Source organism: Pogona vitticeps, chromosome 5, assembly GCF_051106095.1.
Source record: "Pogona vitticeps strain Pit_001003342236 chromosome 5, PviZW2.1, whole genome shotgun sequence".
Taxonomy (NCBI): Eukaryota; Metazoa; Chordata; class Lepidosauria; order Squamata; family Agamidae; genus Pogona; species Pogona vitticeps.
Window position 1 is genome coordinate 22,140,366 of NC_135787.1, and position 25,379 is coordinate 22,165,744.

Consider the following 25,379-nt stretch of genomic DNA (forward strand, 5'->3'; position numbering starts at 1 on the left):
AGTATGTTGTTGCACATATAATATTGGTTTCCATTACATTTTTGCCACACATATTTTAGTCATTCAGATACCGGTAGATATCCATATGCCCAAATCTCCATAATGAGATAAAATATTTCAAACAGCATTTCCCAATATACTCTGGTGAGATGGTTCCAAGAGCTTTGGGATAAGGAAACATGCATTTTATACCTCAGTTGCATAGACTTCACAAATATCTGCCAATAGCAGACTTGTAAAATATATTGATTCTCTCCTTCCTGGTATTATAGGTGAAAACAAAATTTAAAAAGTAAAAAAAGACAAAAACATAGGGGCACCTTAAAGACTACCTTTTATATTTTTTATGTGAGCTTGCATGGACAAGTCTGCTTCATCAGACATAAGAGCATAAAAGAAGAAATAAAATGGCAAATACTAATACATGGCATCAATGTATAGATAGCAATACAGAGATCATGGTTGGTTGGTGAGAAAGTCCAAGGGTGATGATAGTGTCTTTGATATGCGGGTCTTTTGTAGAAGCTTTTGTGCTGTAAAAAATGTGAGAACCCTGCCATAAATTAACAATGGTAAAATAATAATGGTAGAGTAACATAAATGGTAATTAGATGGGCTATTTATGAACTTTTCTAGAAGCTGTTCTTTGTAATCAGTGTGTGAGTGACCCAGGCAATGGATGACCACAGAGTAAAATTTATTTTACCTTAGAAATTTCTAAGGTGAATCCATTGAGGGAGGAAAATTATCTGTGAGATGCAGTACAGTACAATATTTTTAGTATGTATATCTGGTAGTGCCCAAAAAAACCTTGGCTTGTATTAAGTCCTTTGATATGTGTGCCTTAACACACATATATATTCTATCTCAGCTGTTTCTGGATTCTTTTCCTATGGTTTCTTTTTTTCTAGGATGTCCACTTTCAACTTGTCTGTGGGGTGTCTTGGTAAATTTAAATGATGTGAAACAGTTTTGTGTGTTGCCATTCCTCGTGTCTGATTTATGTCCATTGATTTGTTTGTGTAGATATTGTTCTCTTTGTCCTATTTACAGTGGAGATGGGCATTGTTGGCAGAAAGTGAAGGCTGATGGGAGTTGTAGTACCTCAACAACCAGAGGGTCACATGTTTGTCATCCCTATAGGATAAATTGAGGTTTCCACTAACCATCATTATGAACACAACTATGATTTAAACTTTTCATTTTAATTACCATCTACTGTGCTGTTATATCTCCAGGTGCAAAAGTCTCTGGAGATGGGACACAGTAATTATCATTGGTCAGGTTGGGCAGCATTCCCAATGCAGCTAGGGCAAACCACATTTGGCAAACCTACATTAACTCTTAGCATCTTGTTCTGCTAGCCAGTCATAAACAACAATTGGTTAACCTGGGCATCAAATCCTAGTCAAATTTTCTTTACCATGCTCTTTGGACAGGGCATTTGTGTCCCAATTATTCTTGCACCTGGATACAAAAAATATTGATATGTGTTGCATGTAACATTCTACATGATAATTTCATTATATCAGAAGTGGAACCAAGAAAAGAAAAGGAAGGATATAAAAAATAAGTGGCATGTACTCATTGGCTTTAGCATTACAGCTGCTGTTCTCCAGCAGGTTATTTTACAACGTGCAGGATGTTGACTGCAGGTCACTGATTAGCAACAGATCCCAGATGGTACTGCTATTGGCAACTCATTGATCTGTACCAAAAAACTATATAACTGAAACAAAAGTTCTAAGAATGTATAGGAACAACTTCAACGGGTCATATATTACATGCTGCCTTGTCTAGTAGTTGATAACCAGTGATGAGGGTGGAACAAGTAACCGATCAAGAAGGCACAAAATGTTAAGTTAGTAGCTGAATATGTTATCATTGTAAAACTTTTCTAAATCATCATAACATTTTTGTACCCCAGTATGTTCAAAAAATAATCTTACCTACCTTTTTTTCCCCTTTTCAGTTCCCTGCCTGCGATGGCTCTCACAATAAGCATAATGAGTCAACAGGAGACAATGTGGGTCCATTAATACTCAAGAAGAAAGAAGTCTAGCAACTACCTATATAAACCATGACTGGAAGTCTACTTATACCTATATGTGGTTGTGCTTTCAGCCTAATAATTTCTATAGATATGAGTTTTGATATCTTTCTAGGTCAACTTAGATTTATTGACTGTTAGCTATGTGGGGATATTTTGTATGGTCTGAAAAATTATGTTGAACATAACTGAAAAACCCCAGTAAATCACTGTAATAACAAAATTTCTGTTCCTAGACCTGTAAAATAATCTGTAATAAAAAGTTACTCTTAAGCAAGAATGCAGTAGACCAAGAATGCCTCCCACAGACCACAAGAAGGAGAGGATTGCCCCCCTCGTGCTATTTAGCAAAGCTCTGGTCTTGCAGAGGCAGACGTGACATATCTTCTCCTGTAAGTGATAACTCCAGGTGTGTAGTAGAAGAGGATTCCAACTGACACCAGGACTGGTTTGACTCCTTTTACTCTCATTCCTTGTTATAGGAGGGAATCAATTTTCAGTCTTAGGGAGGGGGAAAACAGCTGAAAATTGGCTCGTTTGCTTCTGGAAAGAGTTTAGCAATGCCTTGGATAAACTGGTACCCCTAGGACCAAAGTGCTTCATGGATTGGACTCCTCACCTTATGAGCGTTTATGTCTCTTTTGTTTATAGACCCATCTACACTACAGAATTAAACAGGCTTAAAAGCATTTGAACTGCCATGACCTGGACTGTAAAACTCTCAGAAGTACAGCTTTTTGAGACTGTTGAGAATGTATTTTTTTCTTACCATAGTGACTATTGTTACAGGTTTTTTTACAGATGGACAGTCTTGGCTTAAGTCTTAGCTGGTTCAGGAATCTGCAGATGGTCAGTCACTGTTGTTTGTCGAGATATAACAATTTGAAAATATGAAAGTTGAATGTATGTGGGGGGAGGGGTTGTTAACAGAATTACTTGTCTTTGAGAGTCTTGATTGAGAACATACTTGTAAGCTGATTTACATTAATACTGTAGATCTGAGTGCTGGTCTATTTTCTGATTTTTAATACAGACTGTACTTCATAATTCTAATGGCTAATACTTGATTTAAAGGCTTTTGAATATCAAATTCATGTTACAGTGTTGGGACACAGAGATTCAAAATCAGCACTGTCTATTTGCACAATCTGGAGTGCTACTTAGCTGCTTGCCTATATAAAATGATATGTGGAAACTTATTATTAAGACTAGCGCTCACACCAAAGAAAAAGTGTTCATATCAGTATGTTTGAAAAGAAGAATACAAGATACTTAAAGCTTGTCTAGTCCTGTTTATGCACAGTCCTAAGATTGTTTCCTTTAAGAGACTTGCACAGGTTGTTGTGATCTTCTTGAGCCTATACAGCCAACATATTGTTGTTACTATGTGCCATCAAGTCAGAATTGACTTGTACATAGTAGGGTTTTTGAATTGTGCAAGATATTCAAGGGGTGGTGTACCATTGCCATGTTCAAATGAGTCTCTGTGTTAGCAAGGTTTTGAACCTAGGTCTCTTGAGTCATAGCCTGAAGCTCAGTTTATTACACTACACCACACTGACTCCCGCATTGACTATATAGTTAGTTCCAAATTTGATGCACAACCATAATAGTCAAGATTTGCATTGTACTTCATTTATGCTATGGAAAATATCTGCTGCCACAGAAAGATCAACCAAATTTGGACTGACAATGATATAAACTCTAAACCCATTGAGATACTGTTTCTGTCCACATGATAGCAGTGAAGTGAGACCTGATTTCCATCATCTCTTTCTTCTCAGATAGGTATCCCAAAAAGTGTCTTTGGAAAACTTGCTTCTAACACTTTTATTAAAAATTAATCCAACTACTGTGGGAACTATTCACCCTATCAAAAAAAAAACCACACATTAAAAGCAAAGGTTAGTTGTGTCTCGATACATTCATTCACTAGTTCCAAAACAACTGTTAAGATATGTTATAGGTGAGTCATTCCAGTCTCTCAATGGAAAGGAACTCCTGTTAAGAAAGACTGAGAGTTTTATATATAATACCATTGAATATTGCAGCACTCTGCATCTTTGTAAAAGCATTTTAATTTTTTTTAGTATCAAATATCAAATTTGTCATGAAGTAGGAATAACACAAGGGGAAAACAAATCAAATTATAATTGATAGCAGTGTACAGTGGAATAAAGAAATGCAACCTTTTCAGGAATTCCCAGCTGGAAGGCACTTCAAAGAAAGGTGGTACAGTGCAGCCTCCTGTAGCAACATGGTGTCTTTGGTTTGATAGAGAAATGAATCCCAGTGTGATTAAAAAACCTGGTTCCATGGCACTTTTGCACCTTACAAAGGTGGTAGAATTATTAATTTTGCCCCTAGTTTTGGAAAATGATTATGGAAGATCAACCTCTATTTAAAACAAATCTACTCAGGCAGTCAGATCTGGATATGTTGAAAAGACTGAAGACATCTTACAGGAGGAAAATGGAGGAAACTAAACCATATCCGAGCCTTTTGTTCCCCCTAGTGAAATATCTTGGAAAAGGAATATAAAGTGCAAATTATTAGCATTGACTGTTCCTCATCACGAATAGTTGGCCCTTTTTAATGTATCTATGCAAAGCCAACAACAATAATTGATGCAGCTTTTGGGGCAGAGGAGCAGGAAGGGTAGAAGCAAGTTTAGAGTTTGGGAAATGGTAGTAGTTGCCTTTTGAAACTTCCATAATAATCTTTCGGACAGCAAATGTGATCCAAGGACTTCTCTTGTGCCATTTTTCAAGTAATGTACCTGTGTACAACAGTTTTAAAAACATTGAACTGTAATATCTTTTCATCTTTTCACCACAGTAGAAAAAAACACAGATTTGACAACTTTTTATATTTCTGTTTTTCATACAGTTGGCAGGGATGAGATTGTAAGCATTACAACCCAGCAGCCATTTAAAAATGCTGGGACTAGAGTATAAAGCCGAGTATTGGCAGATGTTTGGTCCTGTAAAGCAATCAATAGCTTTCAAAGAAGAGCCACATGTCAACCTGAAACTGTTGGATTTATGGCAATTGGGATACATGTAAGCAAGTGGGAGGCAATTTGTAAGTATCCCAGTCATAGCTTTAGCCTTCTCTTAACTATGGAGTAATCCATTTTGTTCTCTGTAAAATAGCCTTCCGAAAGGTGACACATGTGGTGTCAAAATCATAAAATGACACAGTACCACAATCACAGGTATGAAAGACAGAATTATAAGGTTTGTGTGTAGCTCTGAAACTCATACTTTGCCAAAGCCTACTAGTATTTTATTCTTTAGAGGGGGAAAACACAAGAACTTTTGTTTTGTTGAATCATATGCTTGGTTGTCAGTAGATCACAGCAGTCCAGCCAACAGTGCATCTTAATGGTTTTTGTTATTTTCATTTGCTAAATCTTACCACTTCCACTACTAATAACGCTTGTTTGGACTGTTTGTGTTTTAAAAATGCAACAAGGGGGAAATTAACATTGGAAGGTGCAGGGAGTGAGTGTATATATCCATGGTGAGCACATAACTGCCTTGTGTACTGAAGAGAAATTAAAGAGAATTGGAACATTTGCCGTCCGTTCCAAAATCCATGCTCCCACTCTTACTTATTTCCAGTATTGGTTCTACTCACAGTTAGTCCAGTATCACCTTATTTACTCCTAGCTACTTCAAGGGCCATCTTGAAAGCTTTCTGTTCTCCTGCTGTTACTTGTTTCCCTGAATCAGACAACTGTCAGTTATCCATTTCACTTGTGGACACTTTCCTCCCAAAGTCCTATTTTCAAAGATTAGAATCTTGGATGCTGGTTTAATATAACTATTTCTTTTTCAACTTTGCTGTTTTAGCAGGACCTGCAATCCATTCCATAGGTTTTCTGATGTCTGCCCACCATTAGAGGACATGCTAATTAAAGCTGGGAATACCAACAGAATGATATTTGGCCATCCACTTATACTTCTTTAAACTGGTGATCGTAGCTTTTTTCCTTTTTGGGTCCTATCTTCCACACTGTCTGAACCACTTGTTTTATGGAGAAGTTTTGGTCCTGTCAGGCCAATTATGAGAGCTCCAGTTGGGGCTGTGATCAAGATAGCAAGGAATGCTACTGTCAAGATGCTCAAGCCATATTGTTGTAGTTGTTCAATATTATATAGTCGTGCTGTATCCAAGGCGACAGAACCAATTGCAGCCTGCAGAGAAGATAAAGAAAATGACGCTGGCTTGGAGCCTAAGATAATTTGTGGGTAGAGGTATGCAGATTTGTGTTTTTGGTTGCCTGGCCAATTCTGGGAACTGCAGTCCAAAACTACAAATCTGCACACATCTAGTCAGAGAGAGCCTCCCCCAGCCCCCTTTTTAGCCACTTAGACCTTGTGCCAAAAGCTTTTCTGCATGAGGAAGGTTCCTCTCTGAATAATGGGGGGTAAGACAGAGGGGCTGCAATTACAGCAGTCATCATTTACTAGTTGCCATAACTAGCCACCATCTCTAGGATCAGAGGGTACTTGCCTCCAAAGTGGACGAGGAACAATGTCAAGAGGAAAGGAAGAAGGACATCAGATTGGCACCAGAATAAGGACAGGCCTTTGGGCTGATCTCACAGGTTTCACACCATCTTCCTTTGTAAATTCCTCTTTTCTCTGTTTTGTTTTTATCACAACAGTATGATTTTTGAATCAGTGTTACTCAGGATTACCTTCTTAACCCCAGCTTGAAATCAGGTTTTAAAATGGGTTTGCAAATGTATGAAGAAATCTCGATCTTGACTTTGCAAGTATATCACTAGAGTGTAGTTCAGGGAAAAATAGGAAAGAGGCAAGGATTTGTACAGAAGGGATAAAAAGGAAGTGCAGGCTTTGTATGCAGGAATAGGAGCTTGTGTACACAGTCTGTAGTTCTTATGCATAAAGAGTGATGATAAGAGATTTGAAGCAAGAAAGGAAGGACATAAAGAATGAGGTACTATAAGGCAATTGTTTTCCAAGTTGCTTCCTAGAATCGAAGTGGTGTCCTTCCTATGCACATTAATAAACTACGGTGCACAGTTGGTATGTGCACAGGCTTCTTCTGAAGGTGTACTTTACCTGGACTGTTGCTTTGGGGATCCATGCTAGTGCGATAAACAATTTCTCCTTGAAATCAAAACCAGCGGCAGTTGCCATTAAAAAAGTAGCAATAACTCGTACTGCTAAGGCCAGACCCAAAGTAGCCAAACATAGTCCTGCGGCAAAAACAGATACTTAATTACTCCTTTCTGAAAAAAGCAAGTTCCCTCTTCCATTATAGAACAACAGACAGCATGAGTTGTCTTTGGTGTGATGAGGTCCAATTCAATATAAGCAGTTATCCAATGAAAGATATGCAGCTTGCAAAGCCCAATGTTTAAATTACAGTGTGGCTGTTTGGGGATTCGGGGATTTGTAGTACGAACAATATTTCCAAGTTCTGGATGCCTTTGTTTTTGGCAAATAAGACCATTATTTATTTTATTTATTTATTTTAAAATATTTTAAACCCGCCTTTCCCCTTAAAAAGGGCCCAAGGTGGCTTATAGGAATTGAAAGACAATGTTTAAGATTAGCAACAATGAATGTACAGTATTAAAAGGATCAATTAATACAACACCAAAAAACATAAGCAACACCAAAACACACTTAAAGCAGTAAGGTACTGTACAACAATCCATTTTTTAAAAAAACATTCAGCAGCTATTTACTTAGGGAAAGCTTGCCTGAAAAGAAAGGTCTTTGACTACTTGCAGAAGGAAAGTAATTTACAGTCTTTCATTGACTTTTATATTTATTTTTAACCCATATTCCATTTTTCTTTTTAAAAATAAGGTGAGTGTGTTTACTAAGATTTATGTTGCCAGTAATTACATTCAGACCTTTTATTCCAAAGTCATTTCTATTAAATTTTAAGAAAATCAAAGGAAGAGTCCTCCTAATCAGCCTGAGCAAGATTAACAAAGAGCCAGCTCTGTTGCTTCACAATAATTTTTTAAAAAGACAATCAAAACAGAAAGACATCCCATGTGTAACAACACCAATCTAGCTTTTGCCTTTTCTAGAATTCTCTCATGCTGCCTCTGGAAGCCAGCATAGCGTACTGAAAATTACTTTTTCTAATCTGCCATCCATAAAATGCCTTGTCTATCATGGAATAGTATTACATCATTCAGTTTAATCAGCAATTGTAAGCAATTGATTATTAGGCAATTGAGAACAAGATAGTTGATCAGCTCCCAATTAGATTTTAATTGAATGTTACAATTTTTTTAATTTTAAAAATTACTATTATGAGAGAATGAAAGCTTCAGTATTTCCAGAAATACTCAATTCTTTGCCAAGGTAAGCTAACCACAGCATCTCTCAGTTTCACAGTTGTTGTTTAGCAGACTTACCAACCATTTTAATTCCAAGACTGATAACAGATATTTCGGCTCCTATTAAGCCAAACAGAAAGGGCTGAAAAATATGCCAAGCCACTGAAACCTTTTCTTCCACAGCTTTCTGCAGAACAAAGAGTAAGCATATGCAATGTTACAGGAAAAGATGGTGTTACTGCTACAGGAAATGGCTTGTGTGACAGGTTAAAAATGTTGACTCAATCAAGATACTACCTTGTTTGTTCTACCCTGATTCTTCTTCTGTTTGAAAAAGAGGTATTGGTACCTTCCAAATGTTATTAAACTTTCTGTTCTCCAAAACATAACAAAGTTTACAAGATAATCACGATGCTAGCTGAATCTACACTATTTCAAAAGCTGAAGTTTCTGCAGATTGGCAGCTGATTCTCTTGGTTTTATTGTTTATTTGTCCATCTTTTATTTCAGACACACAAATCTCTCCCAAACCTGTAGAGAAGTTTCAGTATCAGTTCACTGGGATTTTCTCCAATTCTAGTTCCATGCAACAAACAGTGACTGGAGGTGGAATGTAGTGCATCTCATAGCTACATCAAAAGACACATCTAGCTTGTTCAACAGAGCCTGAATAAGCATCATTATTCAGATAAGGAAATGCATAAGCACTGCTCATGCAAAAGCCAGCTTCAGTATATGTATCATGTTTCCTGCATCAGGGCCCTAAACCTGGAAGGACAAAAGATGCCTCTTGGGCCAGACACAGTTCTCTTGGGCCCCAGTCGTGATCCCCTAGAACTCCCCTATATACAAAAAATCTGCTAGTATCCTCCAGGAGGCTGGTTTATTGTGTTTAGAAGGCTTTCCAATAGTCTGGCATCCACTACACTTCCAAGTTGTTATTTTTAAATTTTATTGGTATTTTACAGTAAAAGCAAAAAGAAAAACATTTTCCTAAGTCTTTTTCCCCAGGTTAGGTCAAGGCAGCAGATACAACCATCTAAAATTTAGAGATGGGAATATATGTCCTGGACTTGTGGAAAATGAGAATGACCAGTTATACTTTAAATATCTCCTACTGACATCTAATCCGTTTCACATAACTGTTCTGAATAACTGTGAGTTCTCAGTAGTGTGTTTACTGAATACAGTACTTACCTTCTCATCACCCCATGCCAGCCCTCCCAGAAATGCAAAGATAATTGTACAGAGACCACCAGATCCATGTATGTTAAAAATCCTGCTTCCCAAAAGACTAAATGCAGATAAACCCATCACGAAGAATGTTCTTTTCCATGCAAGTGCTGTCTAGAATCAGAAAAGAAAAGGGAAACGTACATTGAAGAATGATTAAAAATCACTAGAACAATATTGGGACGTGACAGACCAGACATTCACGGCATCATCGCTTTGGAAGGACAAGTTACAGCTGAGCCCTCCAACAAGACTAGCCATTTTAAGTCACTTGCTGACTAAAAGCCCAACCTTAACCACAGTGTGGCTGCGTTCATTCTCACACTGAGAAACAAGCAGCCCAAATTCCATCTCTCCTGTAGACATTACAGTGCAAGTAACCAATCCATAAAGCATAATCACAAAAGACTGTGCCTCCTAATAGTTATGAAAGCCAAAGTATTTTTGTGTTGCATTTAAAATGTACTTAGTCTTGAACTGGAACAAAAGAGTCCAGTACACTGACTCGGTGGAAAATTAATAGTCTTCATAAATGGAACACTAGTCATGACAAAAAAAATACTAGTAAAATAAGCTGGAGTCCCATGTTTGAAAAAAGTAATGTTCACAACCTAGGTCCCTCCAGATGTGTTAGACCAATATCTTAGCCAGTGGTGTGCATACTGTCGGGATGAACACAGAGGTGGTCTAGGTGGGAAATAAAGGCTTCATAACTTCTAAAACGCACCATGTTATCCATCCATAGCATTTGAACTTGTCAGTAGTACCTTCAGATTCTCCATGTTTCTTCTATATATATTTACAAATCATTTTGGAGGACAGCAGGTTGGAAAAGGCTGATTTGTAACATATTCTTAACCAATGTTAACTTAAACATTGATAGTTTGTATTTTAATTTTTTTACCACTCAGAGGTTGGTTGGTTTTTGGGATAGGTTACCTGATCTCTGCTTGGAAAGTACCAAATAAAAATTCCCAGAACGACACCAGCTCCTATACCAATTGCAATTTCCATTACACCATGGAGGAGACTTTTAATGGTAGACCCTGTTTGGACAAATGAGAAATGAATGTTTTAAACAAATTTTCACTTTATCTCTCTGCTACGATTAGTCTAGTCAGTTGATAGATAGCAGCTAGCTATTTCAAGGAAATCTTTTTTTTTTTTACATTACCAATATAAGGTAAAAACTAAAGTTGTGGAACACAAGTAGGACCACCACCTGAAAGTCTGCCAGTATTGCCTATGAGAAAGCACAGTCAGTCTTTCATCAGCTTTCCCTTGGAGATCAACCCATCTCTAAAATGCAGTTCCTTGTAGACAAAGAACAAGTGGATCGAATATCGGGTTTTGCACAACTGCTGGGGGGAAATTCTTCCCATTTACAATAATCTGGTAGATGTTCAGTACTAAAATTTGTCCACTAAGCCATGACACAAAAATTGTACATTGTGTTTTGCATTTACCTACTTTTTAGAAAAGCAAGCACTGGTGAATGGTATGGAATGTAGCGCTCTATAGTCTCTACCCATCCTGAAACAAAATAGTTTTAGCTCTTCCTAAGGCTGTCTTGTGTTCTCGCACTGTCCCCCTCCCCTACTGGTTATATATGAAAGCTCATCTATTCTATGAAGTAACTAGCAACAGTACCTGAAGAAAAGGCCATGCCTAAGAAGGTGTTGAAACCCGTGATGGCCACAATATCATCCACACTACCAGCAGCTATTAGCAAGGTTGGGATGCCTTTGTCGACACCATATCCTCTGGCTTGTAACCCCAGCATTGAAAGGACGACAATAGCAGGAGACACAGCTCCTAGGACAAATCTGAAAGCAAACAATGTGCAGATAAATCAGTTGTCTGTGGTGTCCTCTTTACAGAAGGCATGGTCCACATGTGATAAAACACAGTGACTACTTAATGACCACCCCACCCCATCATAATCAGCTGCAGGGATTATTAATAGTATTAATATATAGTATTTAAAAATGGGAACAAATAACCATCTTCTCCTGACCCTCAAAGGCAATGTCATACATTTTCAATGGTAAAAAAAAAATCCAATAGGGTAAGGAAATCTTCTCAACATTTCCACTCTCAGAGCTGGCAACTTCCAAAAAACCATCTATGTTACATTCATTTCTGGATCTTTCATAAGAAGGATTTAAAAAGGAAAAGTTCTGATTGTGCCAGTGCAAGCTACTTGGCTCCCTGCAGCTGATTATGATGGGGTGGGGTGGTCATTAAGTAGTCACTGTGTTTTATCACAGCAGGAACAACCAAGAGAATACGGATACAGTATATTTAAACTTGTTCATCTATTAGGTACCACAAGACATTTTTTTTCTTTTTTGCTGACTGTTATGAGCACTACAAAAACCAAAAGATGTCAGCAGGAAGACCCTGCATGAGCAAGACTCAGGGGTTTTTTGCCTTTGAAATGTAAGCTTTGCTATCTGGCACACAAGGTAAGCTGAATGCCTTCTTACCCTAACATAAATGCCCATTCCCATGGCAGGCCCATGATAAAATGGGAGATGACGGCTGCTGCGCACGATTCAATGATGCAGGGCCCCAAGCTTAGTCGGAGGCAGACAGCTTTTAATTTATACAGAGCCTGAAAGAGAATAATATTGACAAATCAGCAATACAACTTTTCTTAGTGTCAGAATAAAACTTGGAAATTTGCTCTGTATTTCACAGCCTTCATCGTATGCAGAGTATGGAGCCCAAAAACATATAAATGGGTTCTCATTATTTAAATTAAAGTGATTTCATTCTTTAAAAATGGGTTCCAATGGTCCTCCTGTCCATGAAGATGGATGTTAAGATTTTAAGGTCTTGCTTGCAAGTTCTTTGTTTGCATTATGGGCACAATACATTCCAGCAAGCTGCTCATTGCAGTCTTGTTTTTAAGCACTAGCCAAGTTGCACTAAGAGAATCAGAACTATGTGGGGGCCAGTATGCAACTCAGTGGAGGGAAGTTAGAGCACTACTTCCTTACTCTGTGCCAAGCATAGAAAACAAGTGGGCTGATTTAGGACTGGAGCATCTTCCTGCATGCCTTGCATAGAACTATATCTCAGCCAGTGCCTGGTGGGCTAAAATACCTATTTTTGCAGGCTGGTAACCATGGAGGGCTTGCTTATAAAGCTGACATCCTAGATCAATAGCACGTCATGTTTCTGTGGCCACCAATTTTTAAAGGTAACCCGGATATACCAACTTCTGTGTCTAGTGAGAGATTAGTTTCCTTTTGGTCAGATGGCATTAGAGACTTACAGGATCTATGTTTACAAATGCACAAGCAGAGCACAAGAAGACATGTGTTTCTTACAAGGCAGCAGATCACCAGAGACCAACATGGGCAGCCTCCTAGGCTGTAGCCATACAGTCAAAGTAGATATTGAAGATAGTGCACTATATTTTTTTACCCAGTGGAATCTCCTGAGAGCTATGCATGCATAATTCAAGATACTCTGGTGAAGAATACCAACAGGTTGTTGTGGGTTTTTCGAGCTCTCTTTCATAAATTAGAAAGGTTTTTTTCATAAATTAGAGGTGGTATCTTTCTCTTTCTCGAAAAACAAAATCAATCAATCAAACAAACAAAAAACACATAACCAAACAAGCCACTTTCTGGTTTGACCCTGATAACTTCAGTTCAGTCCATATGGAAACTCATTCCGTCTGTCACCTTTGCTTCCAAACTAACCCTTGTTTATTTTCCTATCCTATACGTACATTTGTTACCTTCCCTTCTAGACATGGTATCAGTTTCTCCAAATTCTCAGGACTGTCACATCAAAGCACACAGAGAAATCGTTAATTATCAGGAAACCAGCCTTGCCCGAAAGTCTGCCTTCCCTGTTCAGGTCCAGATGATATGAAGGATCCTATGTCTCAGCCTTCTTGGCTCCTAAGATCTTTGGGCAATGTCCTTCTCTCAGCCCCACTGCCTTCACAGGCAATTATGGTGGGCACACAAGAGAGGGCCTTCTCTGTGGCTGCTCTTGCATTGCAGAATATTCTTCCTTGGGAGGGTACATTGCCCCCACTCCCTCCTGTCTTTCTGGCATCCAGTCAAGATGTTTCATTTTAAACAGACTTTTGACAACCACATTCAGTACCAAGGCCAGACTCTCCCTGCGATTATGATATTTTAAAGTGTGTTTTTAAAGGTCTCTAGTGTTTTCATATGATCAGTTTTATTCTACAGTATGTTTAATTGTTTTTAATAGTATATAATTATTGTTCTTTTAACTTTACTTGTATTTCAGTTGTTGTGAATCACTTTATGTCCCATCATAGAAGGAAGGCAGCACACAAATGATATAAATAAATTAACAAGCAAACAAACAAGCAGGACCACAACCTCTATCATCCACAACCATTGTCTTTTCTTCCTTTAAATAATTATAAGGTTCAGAGTGAGGGATCTGGATGGAAGAGCAAAATCTTATCTCCTCCTCACCCAGAATGATCAGAAAATCACCTGTTCTCATGTGACTAGAGTGTTGGGGACATTTTCTTAAGTATTTTAGCTCTGTACAATTAACAGGAAAAGGGGGATAGGTTTTCTCTAATCACAGTTGGAAGGAAGGAGACATCATTATTTCCACTGTGCTGTTTTTCTGATAAGGATCCTCCTTCTGAAGTTTCCAAATACTTAAAGTCAAAAAAATGAAGACATATTACACATTAGATATAACAGAATAGCTTGGCTGGAGAGTTCAACAGAACATAAGACAGCATAAGATTTTGTATTGATTAAGGATAATCCAATACTCTACCTCTGGGTTAAGGCCAAGACCAGCAAGAGCCAAGATAATCGAGAGGGCAATGTTTCTCAGGACGGCTCCCCATTGCACGTTGATCTTAACTATGTTGCTGGTGAAGGGGATATTTCTGATGAGAAATCCAGCTAGCAACATCCCTGTATGGGAGAGAAAAAGCCATCTCACCAATCATTTACATGTTGTGACAACATCATTTGGAAAACTCTTTATAGAATTAGAGGGCCACAGTGCTGAGACACAAAAACTGATCCTTTTAGCAAATGTATGACACACAGAGAGAACTAAATAATGAGAAGGGCATACAAGCTCCTGGACCTGATACAAATGGAAATTCAACTCACTTCTTTGGTACTCCAGCTCAATGTGCTTACCCTCCCTGCTGCCCCTTCTTACAGGCACCATGCAACGAAGCAGCAGCTCATCCAGCATACTGCATTCTAACCATTCCAACAAGGACTCCACAGCCATCAGAAACACAAATATTAAATTTTCTCCATAAAGATTATGCCATGTTAGGGAAACCTGCACCCATGGCATTTCTGGTCATCACACAGTTGTTGTCAAACACATCAAGAAGGCTGTTGTCAAGAGCAAAGATGGCAGTTCTACTTCCACCTCAGATTTGGTTTGATGCAGGCTATCTTGTTTGAGCTATATGTTCATCACAAACATAATATGTTCATCGGAACAAAACTGAAAAAATGACATAGGATGTCAAAGCATGATTATCCTAGCCTCTTTCTTTTCTTCTTCTTAGAAGTAGATCAACCAGAGGAGGTTGACTCCTTCCCTATTTTCCTCTGTTTCAACCCCTTGGAAGCTGCTGCTATTCATAAACTGGAAAGGCACCCATATGGGTATCTTCCCCCCCCCCCACTTTACAATGGATTTAAGTCACAACAACTAGGAAAGTTTTTTTTCCCATTAAGAACTACTCCTGATGTCTTAATTCAAAGCATCCCACTTCTGCGGTTTTAAAAAGACCCACAGCACCTCTTTTGACCCTTGGGATGAATTGGGGTTTTTTTAATAACAAAAGGGATCTCTCCAATTAAATTGATCCCTGCTGGATGCATTCTTTGTTACAGTCAGAGGAAAGAGCAAAGAGAGAAATAGCATTCCTCCTTCTATCTGCTGTTGCTGCTTTTTCATTTTTTCCATTTCACAGAATCAGCAAGGTGTTCTTGTGCTGGTGTGCCTTTTGTAGATCAAATGGAATGAAAACTCCCTTGAATTGCTTGAAAAATCATATATCTGACCAACAGTGCAGAAGAGAGGAAAGGAAAGAAGCAAATGTAGAGGAAACTACATAAAAACAAAGATTGTTTTATTTATTTTGCCCATATCTAGAGAATTTAGTCCACATTTCTATTGGAAACATATAAACATATGGCTGAAATCCTGTTGCATGGCATAGTGAACAGCACCAAAATATTGAATCAGTAGAGATTTGGTAAGTCAACTTCTCCACAAGATTCATTGATTCAAATGGCCCTCCTCTAATTGTGACATACTATGCTAAAGTACGTCACAACTAAAGTAGCCCCATTTGAATCAATAGAAGAGTTGTCTCATACAATCCCCACCAGTTCAATGGGCCTACTCTAATGCAATAAAACTGCTGCATAACTACCTGGCCGTGGAGCCAGAGGCTGGGTGTTCAGTTCTCCACTGTGCCTCTTTGACAGCAGCTGGATTCAATGATACATAGGGTGTGTTCCAGCTCTGCAGTTCTAATATGATGATGATGATTTATGTGTTCAGGAAGTGAATGTCAGGAACTTTAATGATATTATATATACTGTGATGTTGCCCTGGATAAAATCAGATGCATGGGTCTTGTCAGATTCAAACACTGTTACAGATCAGCCTCTTGGAACTGTTCCTGCTTAGAGAAGCAAAGTTTCAGGATGCACTAAAATATTCCAGTGGGGGGTGAGCATACGGGTGATCTCTAATGGAAATTCTTTTAAATAATGTAAATCTATATTAGCGGTAGCATCTCACTCTGGACAAGTCCTTTTTTGTCCCAATAAATCAAGCTTTGTAACAATGAAATAATGCTTGCTATCTGATAATGTGATACTTACCAAAAAGGCGAGGGAGAGGAGGTAGATGTGGTATATGAATTAGTGCCATAAACTTGCCACCAAGTAGAGAAAAAAGGTAGAGGAATACAAGTCCAAAGAGATTTCCACCAGGAAGACAATCATCACGTGCTATAGACCAGATCACAGCCCAGAACAGCACTCCTGCTGACACTGCAAGAAAATACAGAGAAAACACTGAGGCACAGTCCTCTCCAAAACTCATAATGAAGTGTGACTGTAATGAGTACTACAAGAAACAAAACTTGTGGTTATAATGCCAGGCTTTTCAGGATCATTTTACTGATTGCATACTTAGGTTGTGAATACACAGCAAGGGAAATAAGAATCCACTCCCATTCACTCACTGTGAAGTCACACAGGGCAATCTGAGTCTTTTTTATTTAAGTGGCCACACAGGGAGACAGGAGAAAAGCCTTGTTTACTGCTTGTCTGCAGTTCTGTTGAACTCCTGTAGGGTGTGCAGTAAAAAAGGACTGTCTTAACAAGCTGTAACAAGGTTTCCCTTCCTCAATTTCCTCATCTTATTAGCTTTTTTTTTTTTTAAAGAAAACACTGGCCAGTGGAGAGAAGCTCTGTTCTTAAACTGTTTGAAAAGAAAGGAGTCTTGCCCACAGAGAGAGGGAAAGCTGTAAAAAAGGAGAAGAGTCTTGCTCATGGAAAGAGGCCTTGCTGAAGAGTGTATGTGTTGGCATGGTGGCTTTTCTGCTCTCTTTCTTTCTTTCTCTCTCTCTCTCTCTGTGTGCGTGTGCGTGCGTGCGTGTGCACGCACACACACGCACGTGTGCAGGACTTGTGTGTGTGTAAGTGATCCCATTTTTGAACCAGTGTGCATGGATGTGGTTTTTTTTTTAAAGTAGAAGCCCCAGCAGCGGGGGGGGGGGGAAACTACGGATTTGGGGTCTGATGGACTGGACTCCAGGCTGATTAGCATTTCCCTTTGTGTCATGTGATTAATAGAAAAAATTGAGATCAGCCTGCTGAAGACTCATAGTGTTTCTTGTTTTTTGTTCTCAGTGTAGTCACTCTATTATCCTTTCACTAGAATCTAAACACACTTAAGAGGTTTCAGTGCTACATCTCGTCCTCCATTATGAAATTCTTTGTTCCAGAAGTGAAACAGGTTTTGCTTTATCCTACATGGTTTCCTAATGCACCAGAGTGGTACTGTAGAGTCTGTATTTGCATAAATTTGAGCTGGGGGAGCCAAAAGTATTCAGGGTATTTTGGGGGTCTGGGGAGATGAAGGAATGGGGATCTGGGGTCTGCTGGCAGCCCACAGTTTACATTTCACCCACACTTTGTCCTCACCTGGTATTGACGTACCATTTAGAAAGTTTCACTCAACTCTTCAGCATTGAGCAGAGAATATTAAAGATATACAGATTCGCTAACAGACGGGTTTCTTTTTTTTTACATTTTATATTCTTTACTGTGAAAGAAATATTTTCTAATCCTATTTAATAAGTACCATTACTTACACAAGTTAAAAGACATCGCTAACATGTCAACCATTTAAAAATGTGATCGCCAGAATACTATTGCAGTCAAATAATGTAAATTTGGAAACTGTGTAACTGATGTGTTTGATCCAGCTTTCTGTTATGCATTCAGAGATATTGGGGTCGTACATTGGGCAGATGGCCACTAGCCAGGAAATTATGAGGGCAGCTTGCACAATTCCCCTTACATACAGAGTATTTCACAATAGGATTTTGACCACCAACAAGTAAAACTACTAAAGCAGATGTGTGCCCGAGTACATAAGAAGGCTGGGAGTACCTAGGGAGAACTCTCTCTCTCTGCTTCTTGGGAAGAGACTTCGCACAAACCTCAGTAATACAGTAGTTTTGTTTACCAGCTAACCTTTCCCCTACATGGACCTCTCAGACAGGCCCTCAAAAACCTCAGCTAATGCCAAGGCATGAATCCTACTAATTTCTGTGGATCCAATTTTCAGGGTTATATTTTGCACATGATAGAGAAGGCGGCAGGGTGTGTTCTTGGTCATGACCTAGTTTCAATAAAAACCTACAGAAATGTAGTGAGATTGCTGCCTTTTTCAGAGTTCAGTCAAGGGTGAGAACATTAAGACCTGGCTTAAGAGCTTAAAGTGCTGATTAAAACAATAATGGTGGCAGGGGTGGTGTGTGTTGGGGGGAAATGGAAAGCTCAGTAAGCAGCAGCACTGTTGGAACAAAGTGGAAGGGATATTTGTAATCTTGTCTTCTTGCCTTGGGAAAGTATTTCAATGGATTTTTTAAAGGCTTTGGTTTCAGTCAACTAAAGATTAACGTGATTTATCACACTCTTGTTTTTCCTCCAAAGAGCTCAGAGTGGCCTATATCTTGCTCCCATCTGGTCTCCCATCCATGCAGGTTACTGGGCCAAACTAGATTATCTTCAGTAAAAGAGCTATTATTTGTGTCTTCTTCAACTCATTCTCTAGGTCATGAGAAGATGTGATGTCAATCTTGCCCAGTGATCCACAAAATGGCTGCCCTCTCTTAGGGACTATTGCTAGCTTAGGATAACCATATTCTTTCTTTGCATGGGTGATGTTTGTCCTTTCAGATTAATTAATCCCAATTACATACCCGATCCCACAATAGTCATTCAGGCTTGGTAACTCTCATCAACCACAAGAATCAATGATCTAACAATGCATGATGCTAAATGGATTACTTTCAATCATGTCAGGAATGTTTTCGTTATTAATAGTAGGCCTAGTGAACGCTATCTGGACTACCAACACCAGTGGATATTTCTCATCATTAACTGCAGCATGATGATAGGGAGATTATGACTAGAGAAGGGGGTATACAAAGGCAGTGTTGAACTACAGTGCCAATAAAAAAATCTCCTGCTGTCATTGTTAAGCAGACAGCAATGACAAAAAAATTATCATGGTTGGCAGCAACATGATTATCATTCTATGTAGTTATGGTCCTGAAACTTTCAAACTAGTAACTCTCCTTTCTCAGACACATACATCTCAAATGTTACACCTCTGTAAGAGCACTGATCAAAATGTTTAATTTTGAAGAACAGCTCAATGTGTTTCATTTTGGACTGTTTTCCCCAAAGGATCCCTCTGAATTAATTCAGCTTCTTAAAAACTGGCATGTATTCCACATCTGAAAATAGAGCTGGCTACTTTTTAAATATCATATTTGTTTGTAACCTAAGTTTCCTATCAAAATGTGTTTGTTAAAATATAAAGCACCCATAGAACAGGTAAAACATCTGTGCACTGGCCAGAATCCTGTTGATGAGATGCATCGGCACAAGTACAACGGCCTACATTACAGTAACAAATTGCCACTAGTTAAGTCAGTTGTCACTTGTATCACTGGTCATCATGCAACAAGTCACATGGCTGATAAACAACAAGGAAGGCAAACATTGACTTCATAACTACTGGCAATTTGATGCTGTAATTTGCACTATTGCACTTATGATTACAGTTGATAAAACACAAAAGTGTACTGTATTTGTCTTCACTTTTATTTGAATGTTCCTGCTTTTGACTTTCTTACCACTTGTTATTATTGTGGCAATAATGCCCTGCGGAGGCCAAGCACATATTTTTCTCAGTTTGCATGGTTCCTTTATTTCAGCTGGAGGCTCTTCCACTTGCACTTCAAACTGCTCTGGCACAGTTTCAGCTTCTTTTTGTGCATCATCAGAAACCTCTTCAGGGTCCTGAATTAAAACAAAGAAACAGTCTAAATGACTTCAGCAAAAGGAATGAAGCAGCAAAATACCTCGCCTATCTTATCCCTTACAGTTCAGCCTCTCAAATCTGTTAGTGCTCTAGCAGCCACAAGATGCTCTGCTGGTTTTCCGGCAACAAAGGAAGGTGGCTACCCCTCCAGAAACTGTTTGAAAGTTCTGTATAGGCATAGTAGGGTAATAACCAGCTGATTGCTCTTGGTAGTTGGATTTTTCTTGCGTCTTCTGTATGGAGAAAGACAGATCTTCCCTGACTCCAGCTAAGAACAAGGTATTCTGTCTCTCTTTGCATGTGGAATGGAACAAAGGAAAAAGGCAGTTGTTTTGGCCAGTGAGCAAAGCTGTTTGCAGAAAGCATCAGAAGATAGTTCTCTTTGGAAAAGTGGGGCAATGGATCTGGCTGCCTGTTGGCGTGTTTAAGCTGTGCATCCACCAACGGTTTCTCAACACAATATTATACAAGCTCAAGTATTATGAAACATCATAAGGCTCCTTCTAAAGGGAATGAAACACTTGTAAAGCGTTGCTTTTCCTGGAACATCTGCATACTCATGGAATTTGGGATGAATAAGAATAGGTTTCAGAGTGGCTATTACTGGTATTACAGGGACGTGGTGGCGCTGTGGGCTAAACCACAGAAATCTGTGCTGCAGGGTCAGAAGACCAAGCAGTCGTAAGATCGAATCCACGCGACGGAGTGAGCGCCCGTCGCTTGTCCCAGCTCCCGCCAACCTAGCGGTTCAAAAGCATGCAAATGCAAGTAGATAAATAGGGACCACCTCGATGGGAAGGGAACGGCATTCCGTGTCTAAGTCGCACTGGCCATGTGACCACAGAAGATTGTCTTCGGACAAAACGCTGGCTCTATGGCTTGGAAACGGGGATGAGCACCGCCCCCTAGAGTCGAACACGACTGGACAAAAATTGTCAAGGGGAACCTTTACCTTTTATTACTGGTATTAAGCAGTGATACATAAATGACACAGAGCTCTAAAGGCTTTATGATGATCAGCTCTTGCTTGCATTTGATTCCCTGGGATCCACAGACTCAAAAACCACAACATATGGAAATACTTTCTACTCCATGCTGTAGTTTTAAATATTGTCTTTTGGTGATGTAAGGTGCCTTTGTATACTAATTGTTTTTAGCTTAAACATTGTTTTTTAATGATGTAAGCCTCCTTGGGCTCTTTTGAAGGAAAAAGGCAGGGAAAAATATTTGAAAGCAACAACAACAACAACAGGCGAACAATATTTAAATCAATGTCACAAACTAAAAATTAAGCCTCTAAATTCAACTTCATGACATTGGCATTCACCTGGTTTTTGGATTAGTTCATGAAAAGAAAGTCTCATGATGATGACTGACATAATCGTGTACCCCAGTCCTATTTAATTCAGAAAGAATGGTTCCAGAGATTGGGCATATTTTTATTATTATTGGACTACAGTTCCCAGAATCCCCCAGCAGCATGAAAAAAAAAAACCACTTCCAAACTCAGGTCGATCCCAAGGAAAGGTGTGATTGCATCTACTTCCCTTTAAATATCTAAACAAGACCTTTACAAATACCTGAGGTGTTTTAGATTCGGAATTAACTTTATTTCCCATATTTGCCGATGTGGTGTATCCTTGCTTCCTGCTATGTCACCTTCTGATGTGTCCACCGACCTAGAAAAAAGTTTGGGGAGGGAGTATTTTCTAATTAATTTCAAGTGTCATGCTTTCTGTGTCTCACTTATTTATTAACAGATTTTTAAAAGTTCAACCTGAGGGTTGAAAATGCTGCAAAGGAGGGCAACGTTTTTCAGCGCCAAATTTTATTTTCAAGAATCCTCTAGATTCCAGGTGGGTCCTTCATGGGTGTTTCAAAGCTGGTCTGGTCTGCAGAAGCTGGCAGAAGAGCTCTTCTGGCAGTTGTCCAAATTTGTGTTAAGGTTTCATGCAGGGCAATAGAACAGGCAGGTATTTAGGACATTGGGTTCAATTCTAATGTGTAATTCATTTTTAATAGCTTTAGGCAAAGGACATCAGAAGGATCCCGTAAGAAAGGCAAGGACCACCTTGGAGACTACTCCAAGTGTTTGCCCCTGCCCTTCCCCCCCTCCCCGCAAGGCCTTCATTAATTGTCCAGTGGGAAAGATCTTTGTAAATGTTATAGATTAATTCTGCTTACTGTGATTTTCTTAACATTGTGTTACTTGAAAACATTGCAGAAAGTTGGGATAAAAGTAATCCCAGGCGGCCCAGGATCCAAGCTCAGGGATAGGGTATCCTAGTACAAAGTGCCTCTCCCTGCTCAGATGAGTTCATACCTATAAATTATTTGGATAATTGTAATAAACAGTTTCTTCTTTTGGATGTAGCGGTTTCAAGTTTTCAAGATGTTAGTGGGGTTTGATGCCAAAAAAGAGCTACAACACAGTAGTAATTCAACTCGATTTACTGAAGACTGAGAAAACACACAGACACACACACATATATATGTATAAAAACCCCACTCCTCATTTGGAGGTTTGCAACCCTCTCTACTCTATTGGCTAATTGCCCAGCGTCTATACTAATTGGGGGAGGGAGAGTTAGCCTCTACAATCGCTGTCCTAAGGCTCCTACTAAAACCTGGAAAGGACAACAGTGGAGTTGATCTCTATACACAACACAAGGCTTATAGGATAAACTTCCATAGGTACAACTGAGCTGCAGGAGAAAGAACTGAAATTTTGGTCCTTTGGATCAGTCGCTTTCCATGGGAGCCCTGGTGGGCCCTGGCACATTTGATTAGGGCCACATACTGGAAACAATTTTTCACACACCACTATATAAAGTTTGTTATGTGACCTATACAATCCTGATTTGGCCTGTCTTTATATTGAGTTTATGGCTGTGGCCAAAGAAAGGTTGATAGTGGGTGCTCTAGATGTTTCAGACACCAACTCTTCCTACATAGGAAGGCCCAGGTTAACAGAATCTAAGGCCTGAATCCAAAACATAACAGAGGACCAGAGGTTTCTCACTTATAACATAGGAGGAGCTTCCAGTATTTAAGGGAAAATGTTGGAAGTAGCTTGGCGAAGTGGATAGGTAAAGTTGGACTTACCGTGAAGTGTCCTTCTAATCAATGGAGAGTGGCCCTAACCGCAAAGGTTAACTTCTCCATCTCAAGAAGGCAGGGTTAAAATGGAAAGCTTCTGATTCTGGAACAGAGGGGGAACTCCACTCCCTCTATAGAATTCGATCACAGCTGTAGAGCCAACCACAGCTCTAGAATCAGCAAACTGTAGTTGAAACAATGCCAATGGAACTCAACGTGGCAACAATGCAGGGACAGGTAAGAGGCCAAGACAGCTCTAATCAGCTTGGGCTACTGCATGAAAACACAGTCTATGCGCCCTATATGGAAGAAGATTAAATGCAGAGAGTCATCCTGTGAGTTGGGGTTGTCGGTTCACTCTCCAATGAGAGATTTTCAAGAGTGGAAAATAGAAACTTCACCCTATGTCCCAGTTTCTATTTTCCACTGATGAAAATGTGAAAGAAACATTAAGGGATGCTGGTCCGCAGTACTCCCTGCCCACACAGTTTGTTGTAGTACCTGGTGACCAAAGGATGCTTCAGCTGATGCATACCTGTCTGTCTGATTCCTAATAAACATGGAGGAGTGGACTATGCACATGTTTTAGTGCTAAAGAACTAAATGTGGCTGAAATTGTCATACACACACAGACCCAAGATGAATGGAGAGAATAGACTTGCCGTGTGTTGGAAAGCCCATCCTTTTAATAGATGGCCATCCTTTTAGTAAATGTCTACCACATTTTCTGTCAGGTCACTGCTTGGAAGAGATTGCTATTCAGCCTTCAGACAGGAACCACTCCACTTCCAGTTGGCCAAAAAAGTCCTGAACTAACAAATCTTGATGTATCAATGTATCAGCAATTTGCATGGAGAGGAAATACTGAAATTATGTAGTTCTGAGAACCATAATCATCAAGTTCAGTGGGAAGTCATCACTATGATCTTGTCCCTCACTATTTTTGCCTTCCTCAATATCTTGTGAGGAATGGAAGTGGGGACAAACAAGTACAGATAAGTCTCAAGTCTATGGGTGGTAACTTCAGAATGTGTGAGTTACATTAGGGATATCCTCCTCCCCCAGTAGACAAGGCAACCAATGCAGCAGTTTGACTTGGTGCTCTGGAAAGAGGAAGATGACCGGTTCTGAATGTTGACATTGCAACCACTGCATTGGGCATAGGGAGTTTTTTACCTCATGAGGGTGTGTTGTGCCATACAGGAAACAGTGGACACTTCATTTCTGATACCTCAGTGAAGGACGATGTAAAGATATGGTTAACGGTGTACCTCAAACAAGGCCACCAACCTTTGCTGAATGCTTGGGAGAGGAAGACATTATACTGGAAGTAGGAGACCACAGCAGCAACAAAAAATGCCCCCTATTAAATAGCCAGATAGGTAGTGGTGGTAAGCTTCTATCAAGTTGATGGATACCAGAAGGTTTCCTGGTTGAATGGCATCCTGTCGCCATTCTGAATGCTTGGAATTCCTCCCTCAGAGCATCTATGTGATGCCACTGCCCTTCTTTGAACTCCTCCCTAAAAAGCGTAACTTTCTGTGATGTCTTTCATACACTTCTATAGGTCTCGTGCTTGTATAAATGTAATTCAGCTTTTAACAAAAGCCATCCTAAAAGGGGGGGGGGAGTTCTGCTGAAGTGAGGATGTGTTGATTAAGCTTTGCCCTAATGTGGCATATATTGGTGACCTGGCACATAAAGGCTTTCCCAGTGCAGATACTATGGGACACAGGTAGTTGGCACAACCCTGCTTAAGTACTAATTTAATCCTCACACCCCAACAGGGTGTGAGGAAAGAACTGGGGTCAGGAGATATATATCTCAGTCCAAATGCATTTCCTTGCTATACTTTAATCCAAATACTGGATCTAATTTGTACAAGAGCATTACATGGATAGCTCAGTGGTTTAGGTATCTGACTGGGAAGCCAGAGGTTGGAAGTTTGATTCCCCACTATGCCTCCAGGGAGAACAGCCAGCCTGTGTGGCCTTGGGCAAGCTGCACAGTCCCAGGATGAACCCA

At 39.5% G+C, this 25,379-nt stretch overlaps 2 protein-coding genes across 2 annotated transcripts in view; one reads left to right on the forward strand and one right to left on the reverse strand.

Moving 5' to 3' along the window:
- Window positions 1-3,097, forward strand: part of CISD2 (CDGSH iron sulfur domain 2) — a 16,508-nt gene extending 13,411 nt beyond the window's left edge. The window contains exon 3 of the mRNA XM_073001856.2: window positions 1,973-3,097. Within this exon, the coding sequence (XP_072857957.1) occupies window positions 1,973-2,062 (90 nt within the window). The 3' untranslated portion in view covers window positions 2,063-3,097. The remainder of the gene's footprint in view (window positions 1-1,972) is intronic.
- On the reverse strand, window positions 1,038-25,164 carry LOC110085335 (sodium/hydrogen exchanger 9B2). The gene is made up of 12 exons (XM_073001857.2): window positions 23,361-25,164; window positions 21,836-21,934; window positions 20,068-20,233; window positions 16,511-16,681; window positions 14,415-14,557; window positions 12,110-12,237; window positions 11,271-11,446; window positions 10,560-10,666; window positions 9,585-9,734; window positions 8,466-8,574; window positions 7,147-7,283; window positions 1,038-6,252 (listed from the first exon to the last, which is right to left on the reverse strand). Exons 2-12 carry the CDS (start codon window positions 21,872-21,874, stop codon window positions 6,022-6,024), a joined length of 1,557 nt encoding a protein of 518 aa, XP_072857958.1. The 5' UTR covers window positions 21,875-21,934; window positions 23,361-25,164; the 3' UTR covers window positions 1,038-6,021.
- Window positions 25,165-25,379: the final 215 nt, after the last annotated feature.

What these genes read in the sequence shown, in the direction of transcription:
- LOC110085335 (XM_073001857.2), bottom strand. Translation starts at nt 21,874, where the DNA reads ATGGGAAATAAAGTTAATTCCGAATCTAAAACACCTCAG. An exon ending in TGCCACAATAATAACAAGTG is followed by an intron (nt 16,682 to 20,067) that starts GTAAGAAAGTCA and finishes ATTTTCTTGCAG; the next exon opens with TGTCAGCAGGAGTGCTGTTC. An exon ending in AGGCATGGCCTTTTCTTCAG is followed by an intron (nt 10,667 to 11,270) that starts GTACTGTTGCTA and finishes TTGTCCAAACAG; the next exon opens with GGTCTACCATTAAAAGTCTC.